The sequence below is a fragment of the Podarcis muralis genome, chromosome 5 (genome assembly GCF_964188315.1).
Source record: "Podarcis muralis chromosome 5, rPodMur119.hap1.1, whole genome shotgun sequence".
NCBI classification, from domain to species: domain Eukaryota; kingdom Metazoa; phylum Chordata; class Lepidosauria; order Squamata; family Lacertidae; genus Podarcis; species Podarcis muralis.
The window spans coordinates 49,357,437-49,382,119 of NC_135659.1; the positions used below are offsets into that span (position 1 = coordinate 49,357,437).

The 24,683-nt window shown below is 43.0% G+C and overlaps 1 protein-coding gene across 1 annotated transcript in view; it reads left to right on the forward strand.

The window, feature by feature from the left end:
- The window catches only part of DMBX1 (diencephalon/mesencephalon homeobox 1), a 40,281-nt gene extending 18,654 nt beyond the window's left edge, over positions 1-21,627 (forward strand). Inside the window, exons 2-5 of the mRNA XM_028733589.2 lie at positions 8,018-8,184; positions 9,511-9,689; positions 11,903-12,257; positions 14,913-21,627. Of these exons, the coding sequence (XP_028589422.2) occupies positions 8,031-8,184; positions 9,511-9,689; positions 11,903-12,257; positions 14,913-15,313 (1,089 nt within the window). The 5' untranslated portion in view covers positions 8,018-8,030 and the 3' untranslated portion in view covers positions 15,314-21,627. The remainder of the gene's footprint in view (positions 1-8,017; positions 8,185-9,510; positions 9,690-11,902; positions 12,258-14,912) is intronic.
- The last annotated feature ends 3,056 nt before the right edge of the window (positions 21,628-24,683 follow it).

Consider the following 24,683-nt stretch of genomic DNA (forward strand, 5'->3'; position numbering starts at 1 on the left):
CTTTTGAACCCTGATTTATTGTACATAGAGAGTCAAAAGCTTTTTGGATGAATCTGAGAGAAAGTTGCAGCATTTCGTTTATATCCCCATCAATTATAAAAAGGGAATGTTTCCATAGATTTCAAGTGTCCTCTCAGGAACAACAACATTGATTTAGGGCTCAGAATTCATTTATTTTTATGGGAATTTTGGAGCCTTTGGACCTGAAAGGTTCAAGAAATACAGGGAGGAAATGAGGGAAAACATCTTGCAGAAATCATTTATTTAGAGCCCTCCTAGATATGTAAGGGACTGTCACTACATTGTTATGAACTGCAGCCATCCCTGGACAGAATATGTTTTTCTCATAAAGGTGGGTGGAATAATACATTAAGAGGAAACGGGTGTTTATATAGTGCTCATGTTGGGGATTAGGATTCATGCTTTGCTGTGAAGTAGAATTCATGCCTACCTACCCTCCTGACAAATTAGACAATGTAATCAAGAAAGGCAAATGCAAAGAAAAGAACATGGTGAGATCCTGCCAGAGGTACCTGCACTGTGGTCAGCAACCTGAAATTCATGGGCCAAATCCGATCCATAGGTGAGTGGACTTTGACTGCTACTGCTGTTTTGAAAACTTGGCATAAAAACCCCCTTCTAGTCAAACGACAAAAGGAGTTGGAAGCTCCCTGCAGAATTTTCACCCCCTGAGGGGGGAAAAAGGTTACTTATTCAGCCTCTGCTCTTATGTATCCATCTCCAGAACTTTCATCATCCTAAGGCACAAGGGTAATAGGAGCTGTTGTTGTTGTTGTCCTATGATATGGGTGGGGAGCCTGTGGAATTCCAGAAGGAGTCCGAGAGATGTGTTGGTGGAGGCTGAGACACGATTGGAAGCAGTTAGGTAGCATGGAGAACAGTGGCCATGGTGGTAGGAGGGGAGTTGGGCACACACAAGAGGTGGGATCATGTGTTGTAAGAGGGTAAGAGGCCCAGCATACAGAGAACAGTTGTCTATATGAAGGGCTGTTAGAGGCAGCAGTGGAGGGCATGCTGGAGCAGATCTGCACACTTGACCTCTGTTCATCTGTGGCACTGCAGCTTGCTGAGACAGAGAGGGGAAGGGGCACAGAGGGGAGGGGAGTGTGCTGCAAGTGCCCCAGCTGAGCCCACCCTCATTGCTGCCATGTCCCTCCTGCTCTCCATTCCACTATGCTGCATTGACTCAGCCAGATGGAGGTCCAGTGAGCAGTGAAACCTCAGCATGCCATCTACAGATGGTCCTCTGTTTGAAGGAGCCTTCTATCTGAAAGGGTGGGTTTTGTACTTAATAATAACTGGCTTTATATAATCATATTGAGGAATAATTGTGCTCTCTCAAAAATGGAAAGGAGGGGAAGTTGGCCACTTCCTAAATAATACCTCTAGTTTCAATTTATATATATTTTTAACTGTAGCTATATCTGTATTGTCCCTGTTATACCTAATTGCAAATTCAAATGTATCCCTATCATGTTTTATGACTTCCTTGATATTGTATGTGGGCTGGAACTGGTCTGTGACCGAAATAATAAAATTCATTCATACCTCTAGTCTGGTGGTAAATGCAGGGATGCAGCTCCCTAGCTGCGTACAATGTGAATCACAAAGGAATTTATCAGAATTGGTGGTATGGCACACTAGTGAGATGGGAGGATGGTGTGGCATGCAGGAGTTTGTGGAAAGGTTAGACTGGGAGTGTTGCATGTCTGAACTGGAAGAAGTTTGATATGTGGGTCATGTGTACACAACTGGGCTTTTGGGTGCATGTGCCAAACATTGTGGTTTCAACGATCTGAATATCATACTGGAGACTTATACAGAAGAAAACATGGAAGGACTACTGGTGAATACAAACAATGTCAAGAACTGTTTTCTGTCAAGACTGTTTTCTGATGTAGCAAAAGAGCACTGCTTGAAAAATATACTCCCCAAATCCAGAGAAGCTCTTTTATTTGTACAAGACTTTGAACATGCATATTTTCACTGACTGGAATCAACACCAGCTCCAGGATAGAGGGGAGCTCTTGGCAGGGTGCAAAAACAGCAGCATTTGCCATCATAGTTTTGCTCATGATACAATGCCCCAGAAGTCCCACCATTCTGTAGCATTGTGTGTAAAAAAAATCATTCTGACTGCTATGGTTCTTCATGACAAAATGTGATGGCGTTTCTGGGGCATTGCGTTTTGGGAAAAAATAAGATGGATGCAGCTGTGGTTGTTGGGACTTGCCGTGGAAGCTTTAGGAGGTACCGCTATTGACAGTGAGTCACAGCAGGCGTCAGGACCGATGACAGTGACTCAGGACTGACTGGAACCTGTATCTTCTGGAAGGCTGTATCTTCCTTCTTCACTGTGCTTCTGTAAAAAACAAATGTGTTGCACCGCGAGATGCCTTTTGCTAGTGCTTGTGCAAGAGTTGATGGAGCAGCACTAATATATTTCCACTCACAGTTCTTTGGATTCCAAGTCATACTTAGGAAATACTCAGGAAATATGGTAGTACACCATTTTAATTGCTGCTAGCACAGAATATGGGAGCACCAGAAAGGATGCTGCACATCAAAGGAAGATAAAGACAAAGAAACAGCAAGTGCAGGGTTTAGGTTGACATCCCCCTCCAACTGGAAGGGCTTTCTGTAGGGTTGCAGGTGGCTGCAGGTGGAAGAGGGAAGAGGAAATCTTCCCATTAACTTCCTTAACCTAACATATCTTAGGATGCAAACTAATGGCTTTAGCATGGCTTCAGGTTTCGGATCAACCTGGCGAGCAGAGCAAGGCAGATGAGAAAACTACGGAAAGGATAACAAAATGAGTGAAGAGCAATGAATAATTGACTGATCACTGCTCACCACCGAAGTATCTCATCGGGGTCACTCCTGGCCCAGTCCGTTTTAATATTATCCAACATTAATTTCTGAAGTAAGAAGTCAGTTCTGTTCTGCATTAGCCTGAGGCCAGAGTGGGAAGCTGTCTAGGCTTATGCTCTAAAGTATACTAAGCAGAAATGCTTCAGAAGAAGGCTACAGAAATTATAATGGAGTAGAAGATGTAATGTGAGAGGGGAAGTAAAATTGGTATGTTTATTAACCTGATGACTCTTTATTTAAAATGCTGCAAACAACAATAAAAGATGGATAACAACCATTTCCAATAGGGCAATGGATAAAAAACCCAGGAATGGGTATAGAAATGAATTTTTTTCTTACTTCCCCATTAGTGCTTTCATCAAGCGCTTTGCTGACATTGAGTTCGTGCTTTATCCTCTTGAGAACTTTTCCTTGAGTCATTTGGTGCTACAGTTCAACCAGCTGCCTACCAAAGCTGGGAGGATGCGATTGGAGCAATTCTGTCATTTCAGTTGCTTGATTTTGGTCATTTTCCTTGGTTAATGTCTATAAGAACCTGTATTCCAGAATCAGAGATGACGCTGCACCAGGATTATTATACAAATTTTGTCAAGAGCATATGAAAATGAGCCTAAATGTCTGCAATAAAAAAGCAACAATAGCAACTAACAATTCAGAGGAGTTTTATTTTCATTGCAAAAATTAGATTCCTTTTTAGAGTCTGATATTAATGATCAAGGACAGCAAATCAGGGTGTCAAATATTGGCAGGAAGTGACTTTTCATAGTGCAAACTCCTAGTGAAGTGTACAGGTCTTAGTAGAAAAAAAGGGACAGTTTTGTTCTTGAATTTTTGGATTCAGCTCCTGGTCCTGTCGTTTAACATCACAGTATTGAGGCTAATCTCTCTTGCATCAATTGCAGATGCTTCCATTTCCTATTAACTTTACTTTCACAAACTTCCCTCTAATTCTCACCCTCTTCAAATCTTCAGCAAAGAGCATTATGGGAGCTGCAACCATTATTAATAGGAGAGGTGAAAGTTCAACCCCCCATCGTAGTAAGGACAACTTAAGATATGCTCTTTTCACTGCACAGTGTTAATTTATATAATATACCACCTAATCAAACTGCTGTTTATTCTCCAATTGGCTGCAGCATTACCAATGCCCTCCAGCCACTGAACGACATAAAAGATGCATTTGCAGATTTTGAAAATTAAAGCCATCTATACAGCCAGTGGGGAAGATCAGCTTATTTGGTTGCTTAATGAAATATAAAGATTATTTTAACCAATGTAAGCACAATTCGACAGCTTGCAAAACACTGCTGCAGCTTGACAAATGGCCTCCACCATTTACAAAAGAAAATTGCTGCATAGTGTCTTTTAAATATTTAATTTATTCTATTTGGAGCATGCAGGGAGGCAAATGGGAAGTTAACTGTGATTCTGCGAGCCTACAAAGAATGGATCTAAGAAGTTGTTCATTCTTAAATTCAGGTTAGAGATAACAGGAAGATTTTAGTACTCTTCTCCACAGAGGTGCTATTAAAAGCAGGAACTGCACTAGTTATAAAACCGAATTGGGTAGATGTATGGAGAGATTCTTTGATTTACAGTATGATGTTTCCATCACAGCCTATTTGTCAGGAATAGATTTTTGTATGTTTTTTTGAGCCGATCTCATGGAATTTCTAGTTCAGACCTTCGAGAGCCAAGTTTCCCAGACTCAAATCATCCTGGAAAGATGAGCATTCGTTCAGTCCCCTCCTTAAAAACTCAAATATAATTTCTTATGCAATCTGGTCCACTCATAAATATTTCTTCATAACTAACAAATTTTGTACTCCGAAATTGCTTACCTACCTATTTCAAGTCTTGTTCTATCAGCTGCATTCCTCCTGTTCCAGCAACAAAAATACAGATTTGGTTTGGCAAGTTCAAATGAATAAATCCACACTGTCTTCTAGTAATCCAAAGGTTTTTTTTCCTTGTAACTTTCTAGTGGCAGGTCACTCCTTTCCTGGGTGTGAACACCCAAACAGTGTATGTTCATCAATAGTTTGTGTGGGTTCAATTAGCTTTGCTTTCAGTGTATTTACTTTGTGCTGACAACCCTGTCCCATACATGAGTTTTGCTATTGTTGTTAATCTTGCCTTTTTACATTCAGCTGGGGTTTCATGCCATTGTTTCTTCCATCATTTCCCAAAGATGCTTACTGTAAGATTTTGTGATCTCTCATCAACATATGTGGATTTGTGCCACACCCTTGCCAGGGGCAGACTTTGGTCTTTCAAATTTCAGCTGCACCCTGTGTGAGCCCAAAATCTAGCACTCCCCCCACCTACCACCTTCTGTTCTGCTCAATTCTCTATATCATAACTGCAACACCCTGTGACACCCTCTAGGCTCGGCGCCCAGTGTGGTGGTACTGGTCACACTGCCCTAAATCTGCCTCTGCCCAAATGATTCCTTTTATTTAATTAGGTAGTAGACTTCATCTATCATGCAACTCGGGGTGGCTTGCATGCAGTGGCGTAGTGTGGGGGGTGCAGGGGGGGCCGGCCGAACCGGGCGCAACATCTGGGGGTTAGGGTTAGGGGGCGCAAATCCACGGGTTAGGGGGCGCAAATCCGCGGGTTAGGGGGCACAAATTACTTGCCTTGCCCCGGGTGCTGACAACCCACGCTACGCCACTGCTTGCATGAGTGTGTTTCATGGGCAGTCTCCCATCCAGGCTCTGACCAGACCAGAGCCTGCATTCCTTTAGCTAAGCTTGAGATGGAGCATAAGGAATCAGGTGGTTTTCAACATGCTTTGAAGCCAAGTTATTTATAGCCACCTAATAAGTCCACTGGAGGGATGCGGGTGGCGCTGTGGGTAAAACCTCAGCGCCTAGGACTTGCCGATCACATGGTCGGCGGTTCGAATCCCCGCGGCGGGGTGCGCTCCCGTCGTTCGGTCCCAGCGCCTGCCAACCTAGCAGTTCAAAAGCACCTCCGGGTGCAAGTAGATAAATAGGGACCGCTTACTAGCGGGAAGGTAAACGGCATTCCGTGTGCTGTGCTGGCTCGCCAGATGCAGCTTGTCACGCTGGCCACGTGACCCGGAAATGTCTGCGGACAGCGCTGGCTCCCGGCCTCTAGAGTGAGATGAGCGCACAACCCCAGAGTCTGGCAAGACTGGCCCCAACGGGCAGGGGTACCAAATACGTCCACTTGTTTGGAAATGCTAGATGGAAATATTTTCACAAACAAACTACAGTGTTAGACATTCTGAGTTGGATTTGCACCCAGAACAGAATTCCCTTGATTTGATATTTGCTTAAAATTGGTGGCTAGGAAACTATTAGAGAGCTCACATCCTGCTGATGGAGCCTTGTGTTTTAATTTCATTGTTATCACTCACAGTTGGAGGCATATGTTTGATAAACGTTCATCTTGTCCAGGCTAGGCCAAAACATTTTTCTGCCTGAGGCAAAGGACAAGAGGGTGCCTTTCCTCATTCCATGTATCAAAACTGACTAAGGTGGCATTTGAATCTTACTTACTTCACACTGGCAAAGGGATAGCATCCTGCACTACACTTGAGGGAAGATACAGGGCAAGTAGCACACAAAGCTCTTCCGTCTCCCCACCCTTCAGCATATGCCACCTGTAGCAACGGTCTCATTCTGCCTAATAGTGGGGCTGGCCCTGCATTTTGTCTCCTGAGCCAACACATGACTGAGAGCTTCACTTGCTTGTACTTCGTCCTTCTCCCATGGGTGTTTGGATAAACTACATATGTAACCACTTATTACTATTGTGTGCTAAAACTTATTTTGCATGTGCCTGATTTCCATAGGAATTCTACATACTGCTTCACTGCCTGCACACTGATTTGGAGTTGCTGGAATATATGTTTTGTTTCATCAGTAAATTATGCTGGTAGCTATTGAACATAGGTAGTCAGTGTTCCATGGAATATTTAAGATTCTCTCTCTCTCCTAGAGTGCTTGTGTAACCAGCTTTGTTATTAAAGTTTTATCAAAATCTGTTCATTCATTTTGCAGGCATGCACATGCACACACTTTCTGATACAGGAAGTACAGACTTGTCAACAGGCAATGTTACAAAATACCATACTGGGAATAAGATTTAGGTACTTAGCATCTATAGGAGAAAATAAAATAAAAGAGCAAACCACATAACAGTTCACCAGAATGCTTGTGTTATGTGCAAATGGGATATTGTGCCATTATCACTGAAAAGGGACTTGCGGGAGGACCATGGTTGAGGTCCACCTTGAATAACAGAGAACTACCCCTTTCCCCCCAATGTGGAAAGGCCCAAATTGTTGGGAAGAAAATTGTGAGGGCCAGGATTCAAAGAATAATGAGATTTCTAAGGCTAGAGGCAACCCATTTTCCTATGTTTGAAAGATGACTGGTTAGAAATGAAATATGCCATTCTCGCTTCTGGTGAAAACACTCAGGGAAAGGCAACTTTCTCTCCCAGCAGCCTGATGTACTTCCAGAGCTTTACATTAGTTCAGTCCACTTCTGTTCATACATTTGTCAAAGCCGTATGTCACAACAATGAGGGGAGGGGAATGCAGGTGTAAAAAAAATAAAACTTCACAAGATCAGTTGCTTTTTTTGATAACCAGCTGTACACCTGGATAAAGCCATATTATGGTCACCAGCATCTTTGCAGCTAACCTGGAAGGAGGTTGGGTGGGGCAGCAGCAAGGTAGGGGCCGCACCTGTGCACTGTCAATCTGGTACTCTGACTGCTGTACCTGCATGGACCCATCCTCACTGGCACCCATCCTCAGTCCCATCCAGGCAAGCAGTAGTGCCAGTTTCAGGGAAGTTGGCTCTTTGGACACACTGGTAGGTCCACATGCACTTCTGTTACACCCCATGACCCTGTGAGCTAGGTTAGGCTATGAGACCACGACTGGTCCAAGGTATGGTTGAACAGGGATTAAAGCTGAAGCGAACATACCTTGGACTTGAGAAAAGTGAACCTGATGGATTCCCATGTGGAATTAAATTTCTATGTACATGATTGATGGTTTCACATCAAAGGTTGACTTTGCATTAGTTGCACTAACAGTCTCCTCCTTCTCCTCCTCCTTCTCCTCTTTCTGTTGCTACAGGTCTTATGTCACCATGCAGCACTATGGAGTGAATGGCTATTCTCTTCATGCCATGAATTCTCTGAGTGCCATGTATAATCTTCACCAGCAGGCAGCACAGCAAGCTCAGCATGCCCCAGACTACAGGCCGTCTGTGCATGCCCTGACGCTGGCAGAGAGACTGGCTGGTAAGAACAACTTATGGATCTTGTCTTTGCATTGGGATAGTGTACAGGATTATTACTGGGACACGGCTGAAATGACAGCTGAATTTTGAGAAGACCAAAGGGTTGGTAATTTTTAAAATCCCTGAAGATGAGCACAGATCCAAGGAAATGCAATAACAGCTCCGTTGTGCAAAATGTCCTGGACTTTAGGTGAAGCCTCCAGAATAGTGAGCAAAAGTTAAAGTAAACAAACTGGAATTTTAATATTTTGCTTCATGCACTTATTTTCCACAAAGTTGCATATAGAATCCAATAAATATATAAAGGTGATAAACCAAATTTAGAAATTCCATCAAGCTACTCTGACTAAAACATATGGCTGTACAGCAACCTGTCCTTTCAAATTCCAATACACTGCATTTGGACTTAGCAGTGTATAGCAGATGGGGAAGGTGACTTTTGCAACTTCTCCCTCCCCCTGCAGACCCATGTCACCTCTGACACACTCTGGAAGAATGTGGAAGAATGAGGGACGATGGTACTGACATACATCACCTCTCCTCCATCTCCACCAGTGGGATCCCTCCTTCCATGGTCAGAAGGAGATGATTATCTTCTACAGATGCTCAAAAAGTTAGAAACCACCAAAGGGAGAGTGCTCTTGTGCTCAAATCCTGCTTGCTGGTTTCCCACAGACAACTGTTCAGTCCCTGTGAGAAGAGGATGCTGACCTAGATGGGCCATTGGCCTGATCCATGTTCTGATGTCAGCATTACTGGATTACAGCTCCCAGTGGCCTTCATCATTGGTCATACTGGCTAGGGCTGATGGGAGTTGGAGTCCAGCAGTGTTCTGAAGGTTGAAATACTGACCAATGGAAGCATCTCTGGAGGACAGTCATATCAGTTTCTTCAGTTGAATACAATAAAAACAAATAGCATCTAGAGAACATTCAGAGTTTTGCTGCTATTTATGTAGATCAGGGATGGGGAACCTGTGGCCCCCCAGGACCTACCATCTCATGAGGTCCAACCACATGGAGAGGCCAATCTAAAGCTACCTCAAGCTGTACACTAGAAACCTCCCCATTTATTTAAGCCAGCGGTTCTCAACCTGTGGGTCGCCAGATGTTGTTGGACTACAACTCCCATCATCCCTGAGCTCAGGCCTTGCTAGCTAGGGGTGATGGGAGTTGTAGTTCAACAACATCTGGGGACCCACAGGTTGAGAAAGGCTGATTTAAGCTGCTTTGTTAGCTGCCCAAATGCTTTTCTTTATATGATGCACACAAATTACACTAATTAAATTGGCCACTTCTCTTGTCCTCCAACGGCTGTACGTTTCAAGACATCATTTTGGAGGCCCGTTATGGCTCCCAGCACCGCAAACAGAGGAGAAGCCGCACAGCTTTCACAGCCCAGCAGCTGGAAGCCCTGGAGAAAACTTTCCAGAAGACTCACTATCCAGATGTGGTGATGAGGGAGAGGTTGGCCATGTGTACCAATTTGCCAGAAGCCAGAGTTCAGGTACCCATAATGTTAACCATCTCATGTTAACCATCCTGGGTGAAGGTAGATGTGAAATTTTAAGTGCCTTGGAATGGTGTGCCTGGGTGTCAAAACCCATTTCTACCACACATATAAACATTTCACCTGACTTCACCCTTAGTCACAGCCCAGATGTTGCTTCCCTTTGCAACATAAAAATGGTATATCTTGTTTAGATATAATGGGTAGTGCATGCATATTTTCTCCCCGGTGTGCATTTGTGATATGCAGAGCTATTCATTCAAAGGACATTATAAAGTTTTTAGATCCACAGCTACCACGGCATGGTTTCACAACCCTCTTCATGAGGCTGTGCATTCAGGCTCTGTGCTTACAACCACCCAAGGTGCTTTACTTCTCAATCCTGGCATCACCTGTGTGGCCACACCAACTGCACCTCCAAATGCTTGGAGAACAGACAATTTTCCAAACTATATTGTCACATGTCCTACTCAGTTAATGTGGGCAGATGGTTGGTGGTGGTTAACCCACTGGGTGCTCGGGAGGTGAACCTATTTTGCTTTGTAAAAACAAAAATGGTGAAAACTTTAGTGAACTATAAAATTAAAAAAAGCATAGCAGTTCAAGGGTTCATTGTCGGCCATTTCTGAACCATGAAGAGTTGGCTCTTTCTAATGTAGCATTCTTTCAGATGATAGCTTTCATTCTTCTTGAAAGCCTCCACTAATCTGGTGCCTTTCAAATGGTTTGGACCACAGCTCCCATCAGGCCCAGCTAGAACAACTGTGCTGGCTGGGACTGATGCCGCATGGGTGTAGCCAGGATTTTTGTTAGGGGGCAGAACCTCAGTTTGCTATGTATTTTTATTGATTTTTATTGGTTTAGGGGGGCAGCTCCCCCCCCCCCCCCGGCTACACCCATGGCTGATGAACATTGTATTCCAAAGCATCTGGAGGAAACCAGATTTGCAAAAGCTGTTCTAAGGAACCGTATGTCAAGGGCTGGCTCCCAAACCCCAGGAAACAGCTCTTGTTGGTTCAGATGTTGTCTAATGACACATGGACCAATGGTAGCAAATAGTATGGGAAACTATTAGAAAAGTATTAGAAAAACTAAGCAATAAACTGAAACTGACATGTAGACAAATGGAAGAAGTTGACTTCACCCCGGTATGGCTCCCCTTTATCATATACACAGCCCAACAAGACAACAACAAGAATTCACCAACAGCATACTAATCAATATGGCTAACCTGATCCAAAACACCCACCCACCCCACTCGCACATGAATACAAAGTTCACCACAGCCAATCACAACCAACCAACCACACCCTAGCCAACCCCAACCTCTCTCACCACCAAAAAACCCACAAGCGAATACTAAAGAGAACCTGCACAAGTGACACGGACACAAAACCCCACACATATATTAAGTAGAATAGAAACATCGCCACCTGACACACCCCCTACTCACCATGGCTCCCCCTCCACCTCTTCCCCCCCTTTCTTCCTAATGTAACACTAATGTCTCAACGAATGAAACTGATCTGTAGAAAATGTAACTTGAAAAAAGAGACATACTTTTGTAAACCAAGAAATCTTTTTTAAAAAATACGTTAAAAAAAAAGAAAGATTGTGTCTAATGACCAGAATCTAAACCCTGAAAAGTATTGCACTGTCAACACTTAAGCCCAACCAGTCTGGGCCAGTAGATTCCCAGACCTTAAAAGACACCACTGAGATGCAAAAGAAGGAAGAGATGGCTCCATGAGCCTTTGCTTAACCAGGTTAGACCATAGCAAGTAACCAAGATTTATTAAAAGATAGTAAAGATTGTGTGTGTGTGTGTGTGTGTGTGTGTGTGTGTGTGTGTGTGTGTGTGTGCGCGCGCGCGCGCGCGCGCATGCACATGCGCACTCCCCCATAGGAAAGTACAGTTAGAAAATACAATTAACAAATATAGTTGTGAATTAGAAAGCACAGTCAAGGATTAAAAGGTCTGGTTGGGAATTATAAACAGGGAGGAAAAAACCAAAGCTATCTAAGGCAGTCCCTGGAATAGCAAATATGATCTCCCAGGTGAACAAAGATTGCCCACCAAGTGCAATGTCAGGTAGGGAACAAAACAGGAAATACTATGGAGAGAGGATACAAACTAAATAACACTGTTAGATTACACTGGTCTAATTTAAACCAATTTTCCGGTCCCTCTCCTTCTCTTCCAAACCAAGGTTTGGTTTAAAAACAGGCGAGCCAAGTTCCGAAAGAAGCAGCGCAGTCTGCAAAAGGAGCAGCTGCAGAAGCAGAAGGACTCTGAAGCCAACCACAGTGAGGGCAAAGCTGACACTCCCGTCCTAGAAACACAGACTCCGACTCCTGACGCAGAGAAATCCATGAGCCTGCCCAGTGAAGTCAACGCAGAGCTCAACCTGACTCTCTCGGAGCAGTCGGCCAGCGAGTCGGCAGCTGAGGACCAGACAGACAGAGAGGAAGAATTCAAGATCTCGCTGGAGGAGAACAAAGCAGAAAAGAGCCCTGGAGCTGAAAACAAGGCACTGAGCAGCAAGAGAGCAAGCCCAAAAGCAGGTGAGGAAGGAAAGCAACATTCTCCTTTGTGGGAAGAGTTTTGATGTGAGCAGAGCCTAAGGATGGTTCAGAAACAAAGACTTTTCTCTTGCCCATCAGATAATCTCAGTAAGGCAAGGGTAGCCAATGTGGTACTCTCTAGATTCTGTGAACTACATCTCCCATCAGTCCCCAGCCAGTAGGGTCAAAGATCATGGATAATAGGAGCTGTACTTCACAGCATTTGAAGGGCACCACGTTGACTCCCTCTCTTTTAAAAGATCAAGCTAGCACTTTCATTCCAGTCACTTAATGTGCAAAGAAAACATGAACATCACAAAAGGCAGGCTGTGCACAGGAACCTAAGCGTTGAAAAGATTATGCTGCCCCCATATGTAATTCAAAATAAAAACAGTACAAAACCATAAAATAAAATTTCAAAACAAAAACAAAATAAAACATAGATTTGTTGCAGGTGTTGGCCAGGGATGATGGGAATTGTAGTCCAACAAACCTGCAGAGCCCCATGATAGCTAAGACCTTACATGGTTACTATTTGATACGTTTTCCACAACACGTTTTCTGAAACTCATGTAGGGAAGATTGTTTAAGAATTAAGTTAAGATTTGGTTGATCCCAAATATGTGAATCACAGTTCCACATTTTAAACATAAGGACATATGAAGAGCCCTATTGGGTCAAACCAAAGGCGTATCTAGTCAGGAGCTTGCTTGCCCCAGTGACCAGCCAGATACCAATGAGAAGTCACAAAGCAGGACATGAGTGCATCAGGCCACTTTCACTGCTGTCCCCCAGCAACTGCTGTTTAGAAACATATTGCCTCTGATGCTGGATGTAGTCATCATGACACTGACCCAGTTCACACATAACATTAAGGACTTTGTGGCAAAGCATATTTCTGCTTACCATTTGCACTATTTCTCCAAAGTGCTTTACAATCACATTGGCTGCCAATATGCCACCTGGCCAAATTCAAGGTGTTGCTCTTAGTGCACAAAGCACTAAACAACTTAGGACCACCCTACCTAATGCCTTTCTCCATACATTCCTGCCCAGACATTGAAATATGCTAGAGAAGTGTTGCTAAAATGGCACTTGGCATACCAGCACCCAGACTGTGGAGTTTATTGCCTCTGCATATTAGGCACAATCTGTGTTGAGCTTTAGGTGCCAGCTTAAAACTTCTTTATTTATTTCTACAAGCTTACCTTGCCGTGACACATTGTTGTGTTCTTTGGATCTTTGCTTTTTACGTTTTTTTCTCTCTTTTGACTGCATGTTGATTTTATGTACATCACTTTGAGAAGATCTTTTTTTATTTATTTAGTGGTATACAGACACTTATTTATAAATACATACATGTCTACAGTGTTGAGCCATCTTTTCTACATATATGATATGATACACCATGCTCAGCTGCAGACTTCACCCCCATGGTGAATACAATTCAGTAGGGATTCATAGGCAGCTTCTGCTTGCAGTGAATAGGTAGGGTTAAAAAAAAAGCACACAAGCCGTTTATCCTCGAGTATGTTCAATCCAGGCAGATCAGACAATTGCTACTTAAAAGCTTACTGCATAATGCATGCACTGTGCAAAGTTGACTGCATTATTAACCTAGTGTTACCATCTATCTGCTGCCACATGGTAATCTAAGGAAGGGGAGTGGTGATGGCAGGGAGCCTAGCTACATGGTGAGATGCTACCCTCAGGTGCCATGTGATAAGCCAATTGCTGGTTGTGTTGATCCAGCCAAAGTCTGAAAGTCTAGTAAATAATAATAATAATAATAATAATAATAATAATAATAATAATACCCCCACCCATTTGGCTGGGTTTCCCCAGCCACTCTGGGTGGCTGCCAACAGATTAAAAATGGAATAAACTTCCCTTCAAATGTCTTCTAAAAGCCGGATAGTTTTTTATTTCCTTGATATTTGATGGGAGGGCATTCCACAGGGCGGGTGCCACCACTGAGAAGGCCCTCTGCCTGGTTCCCTGTAACCTCACATCTCACAGTGAGGGAACTGCCAGAAGGCCTCGGAGCTGGACCTCAGTGTCTAGGCAGAATGATGGGGGTGAAGACGCTCCCTCACGTATACTAGGGCAGGGATGGGGAACATGTGGCCCTCCAGATGTTGTTGGACTCGGACCCTCATCATCTCCAGGCAGCATGACCAAGGATGATGGGAGTTGTAGTCCAAAAGCATGTAGAGGGCCACAGGCTCCCTATCTTTGTTCCAGGACCAAGATCAAACAAAATGTTCCTTTCCTACAATTTGTCTTCAGATCTTCTCATCCCAATCTCTTGGCTTGCCAGTCCCTGGACATTAATGTCCCCATTTGAACAGGGTGTAAATGTTCATATGTAGGAAATGGGGGAAAGGAGTCCTTTTCCAACTCTTGGTGGGAAAGGCAAGGCAAGCGATTGGTGCTTCTTTCCCAGCACTCACACTCCTTGCACTCTTACACACACACACACACACACACACACACACACACACACACCATTCTGTATCTTCCAAAGTTGCCCTGTGTTGCAGCAAGCTGGATATAACACCTTTTGAACATCAAGAGAAACCATTCTTTTCAGGTTTGTACTCTGTGCTGCTGATAATTTTGACTGACTTTCTTCTGCTGTGCTTAACAATGCAGATTCCCCCATCAATGCCACGGCCACGCCATCTTCCAGTAGCAGCATGTCTCAGACACACTCCTATTCCTCCTCGCCCCTCAGCCTCTTCCGCCTGCAAGAGCAGTTCCGCCAGCACATGGCAGCCACAAACAACTTGGTCCATTACTCCTCCTTCGAAATGGGGAGCCCTTCCACCATGCCTTATTTGGGCATGAATGTCAACATGGCACCCCTAAGCTCCCTGCACTGCCAGTCTTATTACCAGTCGCTCTCCCACGCCCAACAGGTGTGGTCCTCTCCTATCCTGCAGGCTTCGTCCTCTCTTCCAAGCCTGAACAGTAAGACGACGAGTATTGAGAACCTTCGGCTGCGAGCAAAGCAACACGCTGCCTCTCTGGGCCTGGATACTTTACCAAACTGAGAGCCAGGCAGGGGGGTGGGAAATGGCAAGAACCCAACCAACAGATGACCCTAAGGAAGCGCGCCATGCCTTTGCCACTGAATGGGTTTGTCTTTAACACACGGCACAGCTCTTGGCTCTGTCCCACGTCATGTTGCTCCCACCAGTCCTGGGGGAAATGTTGACCCAAGTCTCCTATAGCTCTGGTTTCCACGTCAGACGTTGCTACTGCCTGTTTCCATGGCCCATTGTAAAAATAATCCTAACAACCCAGAGGAAGGAAAGATGTCTTAAAAATGTGAACTTGTCTTCAGAACTGTGAGTCAAACTATGTAATATTCAGAGAGATGCTTTAGATGGCGCTGCGATAAATGTGATTGCTTTGTTTCTTTGCGGGACTGGGGAGCTTCATACTGTACATAGTTTATATGATGTTGAAAATGTTCCTTCACTTGTGTGTTAACGTCAGTGTTGCCTTATGCAGAATTGTGAAGCACCTCCCTTCCCTTTTCTTTTACATTTATACTTAGATAGTAGATAGAATCAACTCTATAATAATAATAATAATTATAATAATAATAATACAAAAACCAGCTGATCCAGGTATGGTTTAACTGAAAGCTGTTCTGAGCCCCCAATGCCATGTTCTCCTCTAGTTCTTTGAAATTGCCCCATTTTATTAATATCAGGTGATGGTTGCAACTTTGTCCTGGTTAAAGCACTTCCAGTAGGACAGTATCCAATTTCTAGATGAGTTTTTCAAATGAAATGAGAGACATGAACACACTAGAATTTTTTGGATGAAGAGACATTTTCTGCCTGCTGAACTGTACACACTGACTGTGCCATTACAAGATTTTAGTGTGCCTGCGTGTAAACATTGATACTAATTTGGACAATGGAGAGTAATTAAAATGTGTGAATGTGCCATCTTCCACTCTTTTCCTTTATCAGTTTCACATTGCAAATCTTTGATAAACAGAGTTAAGGGTTAAAGAGAGATTTAGCAAAGTAATTAAAAATGATCCCCATGCCAAATTATTTCTGGCTTCAGATGAAAAACTTGAGGAGGACTGAGATCTTCAAAAGCAGAAAACAAATTAATCAAAATGCATCACTAATATCCATGATCTGGTTTACCTGCAGCAAATGACCACAGGGGCAATTCATATACTCCAGAGCTAAGCACTATGAAAGGATTTGATGTAAAGCTCAAACCGAAAGTGAAGGGACTGAATACTTGCTTCCAGGCAATGCAAGAACACAATCCATGGCTAAAGAAACCTGGCAAGGTCCCTCAAGATCAACCTGTGTCAATTACATGGGCCATGTGGATACTCCTAGGGAAAACATGGATTGTGAGATCCAGTCTTATGAGTCAGTTGCCTGCAGCTGATGCACATGTTAACTGGATGGATTTATTCCAAAACACACATTAGGGCAATACATCTACTAGGCCAACCAAAATGTCACAAAGTAGCATGCAAAGTTAGGCTAGATGATAAACAAAAGGGTGGGTGGGTGCAAAACATTGGCTGATGTTGGAGTCATGGGGCTGGATGCCATGCAAGGACTTCTGCCCTCCCCACTGCAAGCCCCCAAATTGGCCCCGAAGGCATCAGGAGAACCCCTGGAGCAGCATGCAGCGGGAGGAAAAGGCAGATAGTTCCATCAGGCAAGCAGAAATGCTTATGCTAAGGGGGCACTCTTAGTGCTATGTTGAATTTTTTAATTCACACCCTTAACGTGGAAAAAGGTAGCAGTCATTCATCTAAGGCTCTGCTGGGTGCTATGGAGGTTTGGGAAGAAGAAACATACAGTAGTTAACCCAGCATTTTTGAAAAATATAAAATCCAACTGCTTAGTTATGCAGAATAAGGTCAGGATCTAGCTGTAGACAGGGTCAAAGTAACTTGTTAGGGAAGGGCTGTAGCTCAGTGGTAGAGCTTTGCATGCATATGGTCCCAGGCTTCATCCATGGCATCTCCAGCTAAGACTGGGAAAGACCTCTGTCTGAAATCCTGGAGAACCAATGCCAGTCAGTGTTGACAATCAGTAGCAGAGAGTGGTGTGGGGCACTGCCACTCACCTGCAAATGTACCGGCAGAACCAATCAGGCAGTGCATTTATACCATACTGACTTTGCCACCACCTCTGTTGTGGTGTGGAGCAGCAAGGTGAGCAACCACAGGTCAAGTAAGTACCACCCCCACCCCACCCCACCATCCACTAAGGTTGATAATACGGAACTAAAAAGACCAATGGTCTGACTTGCACGGAGGCAGCTTCCTATGTCCTTCAACTGATCAACTTCCAGCCTGTTAATTTTAGAATTCAGCTATCTGTTCTACAAAACCAAGAACCACAGACAGGTCCTTTCAGTAACCATGTGTATTTGACTCCTGACCATTTTTCTTTTTCTGTCAGTATCTCTCTACACCTAAACTTAAGAGAACTAGTTAAACAGCACATTGATAGCTTTTATAATACACACACACACACACACACACACACCCAACAGATATAAAGATCAATAAAGACCTCAAGTTCACTTTTTAAAAAGGCTGATGATACATACAAAGGCCTTTCACAAAGAATATTGTATCACTGAATAAAACTTTCAAATCTGACTTTTTGCACTAACTTTTCTCCCTAACAATGCACAACACAATTCCAGTGGAAAGGTCTTTGCTAAACCTAATTATAATATTTTTATTTTTTAAAAAGTTATTCTAGTGCCAATGGCTGAACAGTGAGGACACGTTATACAGAGTAACTGAAACTCATCTAGGATCATATCTGCACACCTTAACATTTCTATACAAAGTTGATTGGAAAGGTGCTTATGTGCATAGACAGACCATCACTTTTGGTTTGGGAAAATCAAAACCTTATCCCTGCCATTCATTACTATTACTGGGTTCTGAAGACAGATAGGAATGCCTTCCCTGATGGGTGAAGCATCGATTGTGGCTGTAATGTTATGAGTCTGGTCTCCCAAAACTGGAAGCTTTGCTGTTACTGGGTGCTCCTGATTTTAAAAAGCACGTCTCTTATTTCAAGATATTGTAGTTTAGACCTCATACCTTATTTACACTTTGAGATAGCAGCCTTATTTAAACAAATGAGGACAGAAAAGCAGAAGTTTTTTTATACCCGAAAGTATGTTTCTTAAAAAGCTTAGTAGAAGTAATTAACGGTGCAGTCTTATTGCTTTAAATGAGGCTTACTCCTTTGTAAGTATGCTTAGGCTTGCAACCTAAATTAACAATCTACGGATGGAGGGTGGTATACAACTGTAATAAATAAAATAATTAATTAATTAATTAATAAAAGCAATTAGCAGGGAGTTTGAAAATCTACTCTCACTCAATTTCAGAGATGTCAGTGTTGACTAGGGAGCAGTGCATCCTGTTTTGCTGCTTAAAGCTACTGGACTACAGTTTCCATCATCCATGACCATTGGCCATGATGGCAGAGACTGATGGGATTTGGAGTCCAACAGCATCTAGAGAGCCACGGGTTCTGTGTTCCAGATCTAGATTGTGTTTCAGCTTGTTTCTAGAGTTTAGAGTAAAATGGAAAAAGTAGTCCTGTTTCCCTCTCATCTGGCTCTCTTTCTCCCAATAGTAGTCTGATCCAATTTCCACCACAGTATTCACATTCTATGGGGGGGGGGGCAGGGGAGAGTTTCATATGTGCATATAGGAAGTTCACATTTCAGTCAAATAACTTAAAAAGAAAGTTATTAACATTCCAAGATGAGAATGACTTGTCTCGGAAATGAAACAAGCATTGCTTTTTTCCTGTTTCATTCCTTTTGAGGGTAAATAAGTGGACGTGATCGCACATTTCCATGAGGACAGTTCATTATCTGCACACACACCCCCCTTATAAATATTGCAATGAATGTACTAATTTCTTGTAAAAAGGCCCAAACTCTACAGCTGGTTTAGCTATAAACCAAGAAAGGAATGTACATGTGAATTTATTTATATGCTCATTCTTCTCCCTCGCATTGTCTCAAATTCCTTCACCTTGACCTTGAAATATTTATTCTGTAAAATCTGCATGAACTCACAAGATTGTTCTAAAATGAGTTTACCGTTCCACCCGCTATGAGTGCCATATTGTCTGGTATTTCCTACTCGAAAGTGTCATAAAACATATCACAAGAAAACACAAGCTAGGCTTATGATTTACCTATTGTATTTTGCACAAAATTGTAGGATATTGATCTTTAAAAACAAAGATTGTGCTTCAAGAGAATACTGCAAAATTATTTACAGTGCAAGCTATACATCTGGGGTCCCCAGTGTGGCAGCTGTGAGCACCATAATGCTCTCAGACATCCTCTTTGCCTGCCCACCAATGCTTTCTGCTTCTCCCATTTAAAAAAAAGAAAAAAACATTTTTGCATTTTTGCTGAGAGTGAGTTTCTTGTTGGGGTGGCCCTGCATTTTTAAAATGTTTGTTTTGTTTTGTGAGTCTTTAGGTCTTTTATCTGTCTTTTTGGAGGGGGAGTTCTGAGCTGCACCAGGTGTCTCCCCCCCCCCCGATAAAGTTGTCATTTTGTGGTATGCCCAACAGCAGATTCTTAGATTGCCAAAAGTGTCACTGGCCACCAAAAGGTTGGGGACACCAGCTATACTTGTCTACTCAGAAGGATTCCCATTAATTTCACTTGGGCCTAATCCCAGGTAAGCGGGTATAGGACTGAAACTTTAGGGTGGCTGAGACCCCTACAAAGCTGCCTCTCTAAAGGATCTATGGCCAGAGGCCTTTCTGATGGGGCGGTGAAAAGCTCTGCTGCCACAATTCATTAGGACTTATTTCTGAGAAGACATGCATAGGATCACCACACTGTAAATTTCATTAAATTTAATGACGCTGAGGCCTGCATTTGTCCATACCAACAGCAGATGAGATTAGAGTTTTTGTACTATATGATTTCACATTGCAGGTGGAGGGATCACATGACTGAATGGTCTTATGTGCACACCCACAAAACAGAACTTTGGGAGAAAGGAAGGCTGGAAGCTTCCTCCCTGGCAAAATATTGATCATCTTTTTCTAACAGCAGTTGAAGAAGAGTCATTCTCTGTGGAGAGCGAGTCGTCTGTCGGCTGTCGGCTATCAGCTATCTTTCCTGGGAGTAAAGATTTCATTATGACTCAAGCTGATTGATAGAATCACTAAACACTAATTTGGGTACCAAACAAAAGAAAAGAGAACAGCACTAGAGATCCCTTGGGATTTTCTAAATCAGCCAGTGGAATAGTAGGAAGTTGTGTATAATGCTTAAACCAGATTTCACCAACATGGTTCCCTCTAGATGTTTAGGACTGTAACTCACATCAGTCCCAGCTAATACTTGGGGAGGGCACCAGGTTGGTGAAGGCTGACTGGGGCTGCAATCCTAAACACACGTTGAACACAGTGGAACTTGCTTTGAAGTAAACAAGCATAGAAGGATGCTTAGGGCTGCCATACATCTGGACTTTCCCAGACATTACTGGGATTTCAAAGGTAGAATTGACGTCCAAGGGGAATTTCTGAATTGACTTGCCCTGGATCTTAGGCAAGTCAATCAAATAATCACATTTTTTGTATTTTTCTTAAAAAAAAAAAGCTGACCAACATTGGGGTCTTCCTAAAATAAAGCTCAACAACCCTAGTTGTTCTCTCACTTGCCTACAATTATCTGCTTTCAGTACGGATAATGGGACAAAAGGACGGGCATTGTTAACAAGCGTCCTGAGCTACAAAGGCTGAGAGTGAAATTCCTTCTAAAGACCTGCCCTGACTTAATAAGGAGATGTATTTCCTAAACTATGCACCTAGTATTGAATTTAAATTGTCCTCTCTGGCTTTTGAAACTCTTGATAGCTAATGAGGAGAAGGAACGGCCAATTTAGATGTGTCTTGGTGGGTGGGGATGTGGAAAGATTTTAGCATCTGCTTTGTGAAGTTGTTTCATGTTACTGACCAATGAGTTCCCAGCCACAAATATGCATGTTGGCCATATCTGAATAAGGAACAAAGCATTTTAAAGGGGGGAACATCAAAGCTATGTACCATATAATTTTCTGTAAAGGTAAATAAAGAAATTAAGCTGTAATGTAACAGTTTTGTGCTGTAGGATTCACTATCTGGCAATGCAAACATGTATAGTATTTATTTATTCTGATAGTTTAAAAAGAAATACGATTGTATTCATTTGAAACAGGCCACAGCATGATGCCATGTACCCAAGTTGTGTCTGTCTTAACTTTATGTAAAATTGCCTGTTTTCATATTCCGATAATAATAATAAAATGTGAGGGGAAATGGTTTGCAAGTTGTTCATCAGGATAATTTTTTGCTTTCTTTGATTAAAGATCAGGAGAGTCTCCAAGGGCTCAAAGAAGAAGAAGCTGGATGGTATTTTCTGACCCAAGGAATTCCTCAAGTCAGGACCAAACTAGGTGTTAGGCAATTTACATTGTTAAGGCTTGCCTGAATGTTGCTGGGGTTTTTAGGGAGGAAATGGCAGGTCCAGGGGAAGGGTGCTGAACTGGAAATGTGGCATGACAAAAGGGCTTTAACTCTTTGTCTCTATCATGACCTCAGTTGGAAAACTTCCACCACCACCCAGCAATGGAAGGGGTAGCAGCATGAGTAATGGCATATCTAGGTCTGACCCTCAGTTTCCTGAAAACGCAAATTTAGTCTGTTAGGGAATTGAACTATTTTAAATGTTCATATTTTATAGTTCCTCAAATAATATCCCATTAATAACTTCAGGTTTTGCAAGTGTAAATACTGCTCCTTTTCCTGAAAGAATAAACAAACAAACAAACAAAACCCTCATTGATCTCTCTCCAAAAAGCTGATCCCATGCAGAACAAATCCAGCTCACAAGCTCACAGAAGCAGTACACAGAGTACTTTTCCTTGGAAGAGGTATAATGATGATGATGATGATCTAAGAATTTGTGCCCTAAAGTGCCTTGTCTAATAGTGAAGATCAACTGATCATTGGTGCAACAGTTGGCTCTGGAGCAACGCATTGACACTGATCTTTGCTGGTATGGAAAATCACGGAATTTTGCCAAAATCACAGCTAGCCCAACAGAGCGGGGAGATGTTACGAAGACTTGCTCTGAGCAATTCACAACTTAGAATTAACCAGCAGATATGGATAATTTCCATCAAGGTAAGGATAAGATCATCTGAAGAAATATGTACATAATGGGAAAGGTATGGGGGAAGAATCAGCATTAATACTCTTCGAAGTAGACTCCACTTGAGATTACCTGGCAAATGGTGTAATTGGGTGTCCCCGGCAACATGATGAAATGTGCCATAAACATCAGAAAACCGATGCTGTATTAAACCTGCTTTTCATAATCTTCTCTCATTTCCCAGACCTGAGATGCTTTTATTCAATTTCTCCTGACTAACTTGATATGTAAAGCCCCATAAACACAGCAATACGTAAAGCTCAGGAAAATGCACTTATTACTGATGTTTCTCTCCAGCGGCTAAGTTGCTGGCGCAATTGAGAGTAATTCCATTATTTCTAAAAGGTTGCCTTATTTCCATGAAATGCTAAGTGGGGTAGCATGTTACAATTTTATTTTTGATTGCCAATCTTAATGCATCGTTTTTCACCATGATCTGCACTGGATCCATTAAATCCTGGGCAGCTGCATTAGCATCAGAAATAATAACCAAACTAAATTCACACTGCATAGTAGTAAAACTGTAATACAGGCTTTCCCCTGCTTGCACGGGATCGACTTGTGCACAACAGCGTATACATGCAGCGCTGGGAAATAAATGATTCAATTCATACCAAGAAATAGCAGAAGAAAGCGGGCGAATATGCTTGGCTTGTGATGACATCCTCCCCAGAGCCTGAAGAGGATGTCAGTGAGGGTGGAGGAAGCCCTGAAGATACCCAAGGTGCAGCAGGACTTTGTTTAGGCTTCTCAGCCTTGTTGCCTAACAGCTGATGTGCAGGGTAGTGCAGCAGCAGCAGCTGCCACTTTCCTGCATGTCCACCAGCTTCCTGCTGCCCCCAGAGCTTCAGGTCTAGTTGTGGATATTTTGGGGTGCAGTATTTTTGGTATGGATTGATGAGAGCGCAGCAGAAAAGGAGTTTAAAGGGTGTTTAGAGGGTGCTCCCCTCTTTATGTGATTTCGCTTAAAAGTGCAGGGGGATGGGACATAATCCCCACATAAGTTGGGGTGTGTGCGCATGTATAAAGTGAGGAATTCAGTACAGTGCTATGGCAATGGTTTCATCAGCACAAACTTCTCAGCTTTCCAGAATGACCCCTCTGTCCTCCCCCCAAACACCCGTTCTGGGGCTTACCTCACCCTTGAGACAATTTCAGAGATGGGGGAAAGGAAAGAGGGAAACTCATTGTGCTAGTAGGACCCCTTGTTCTGGCTGCTAGTAGTGGGACTTATAAGTAGACTGGGATATCCTTAAGCAGACAGTGCAAAAAGTAGAGTCTCTTAGTATGCAGAGAGGGCTATGCTCACACAAGATGTATTTGTGTAAGTTCTTTTCACATTAACAGCAGTGGAGCCAGTAGACACAATCCTCACCTTTCTCCATGCTATTTCTGAGTGAGTATGTGACGCCTCCTATAGCTTGCTACCAAAGGAGAGTATCTGAATAAAAACAAGTGGCACCTGCAAAAAGATATTGCCATTTGGAGTGTCCCTAACCAGGATCCCAGCCACCCCATCCCATCTCCCTCCCATTCCACATTCTTCCATTTCATCATAGTCAGCATTCCATCACAACTTAGCTCAGACCACATTGGGCTGTTTGAGGTGGCGTCCTTCATCTGCAAATCACATACTTTTGTGAATTTGTGGGGGGTGGGGGGGCCAGTTTGAGCACAGAAGTATCAAGACAGGGAACTAAGATCATTGATAACAACACTCGAGACCCTGAAAGAGTGTCAAATAAATACTATAAGGGTTCTCTGGACCAGAAAGAAGCCCATTTCTCGATAGCATAGTATCATTTGATGCCTTTGATCAACCAGGATGTGAAGAAACATGGGAAGCTTGCACCAGAAATGCATGAGTGCATTGTGTTATATCAAAAGATTCCGAGGTGTTTTATGAACATTTGACAATGAAGTAAAATGACAACAGCTTTTGAAATGTGTTCAAGGAGGCTCTTCGCTTCACACAGACGTAGATCTTTCTTTTGGTGTAACAGAGACATGAGTTTGAGGAGTATTGCAACGTTGTAGAATGTTCAGAGCTGGAAGGTCTCCAATTCCAGCTCCAGCCTCTAAGCAGGACCTGGAATGGAGGCTGTAACTGCTACATACCTGACCAGTGGTTGTCCAGTTAAAATTGAAGGAGCACCTACCACTTCC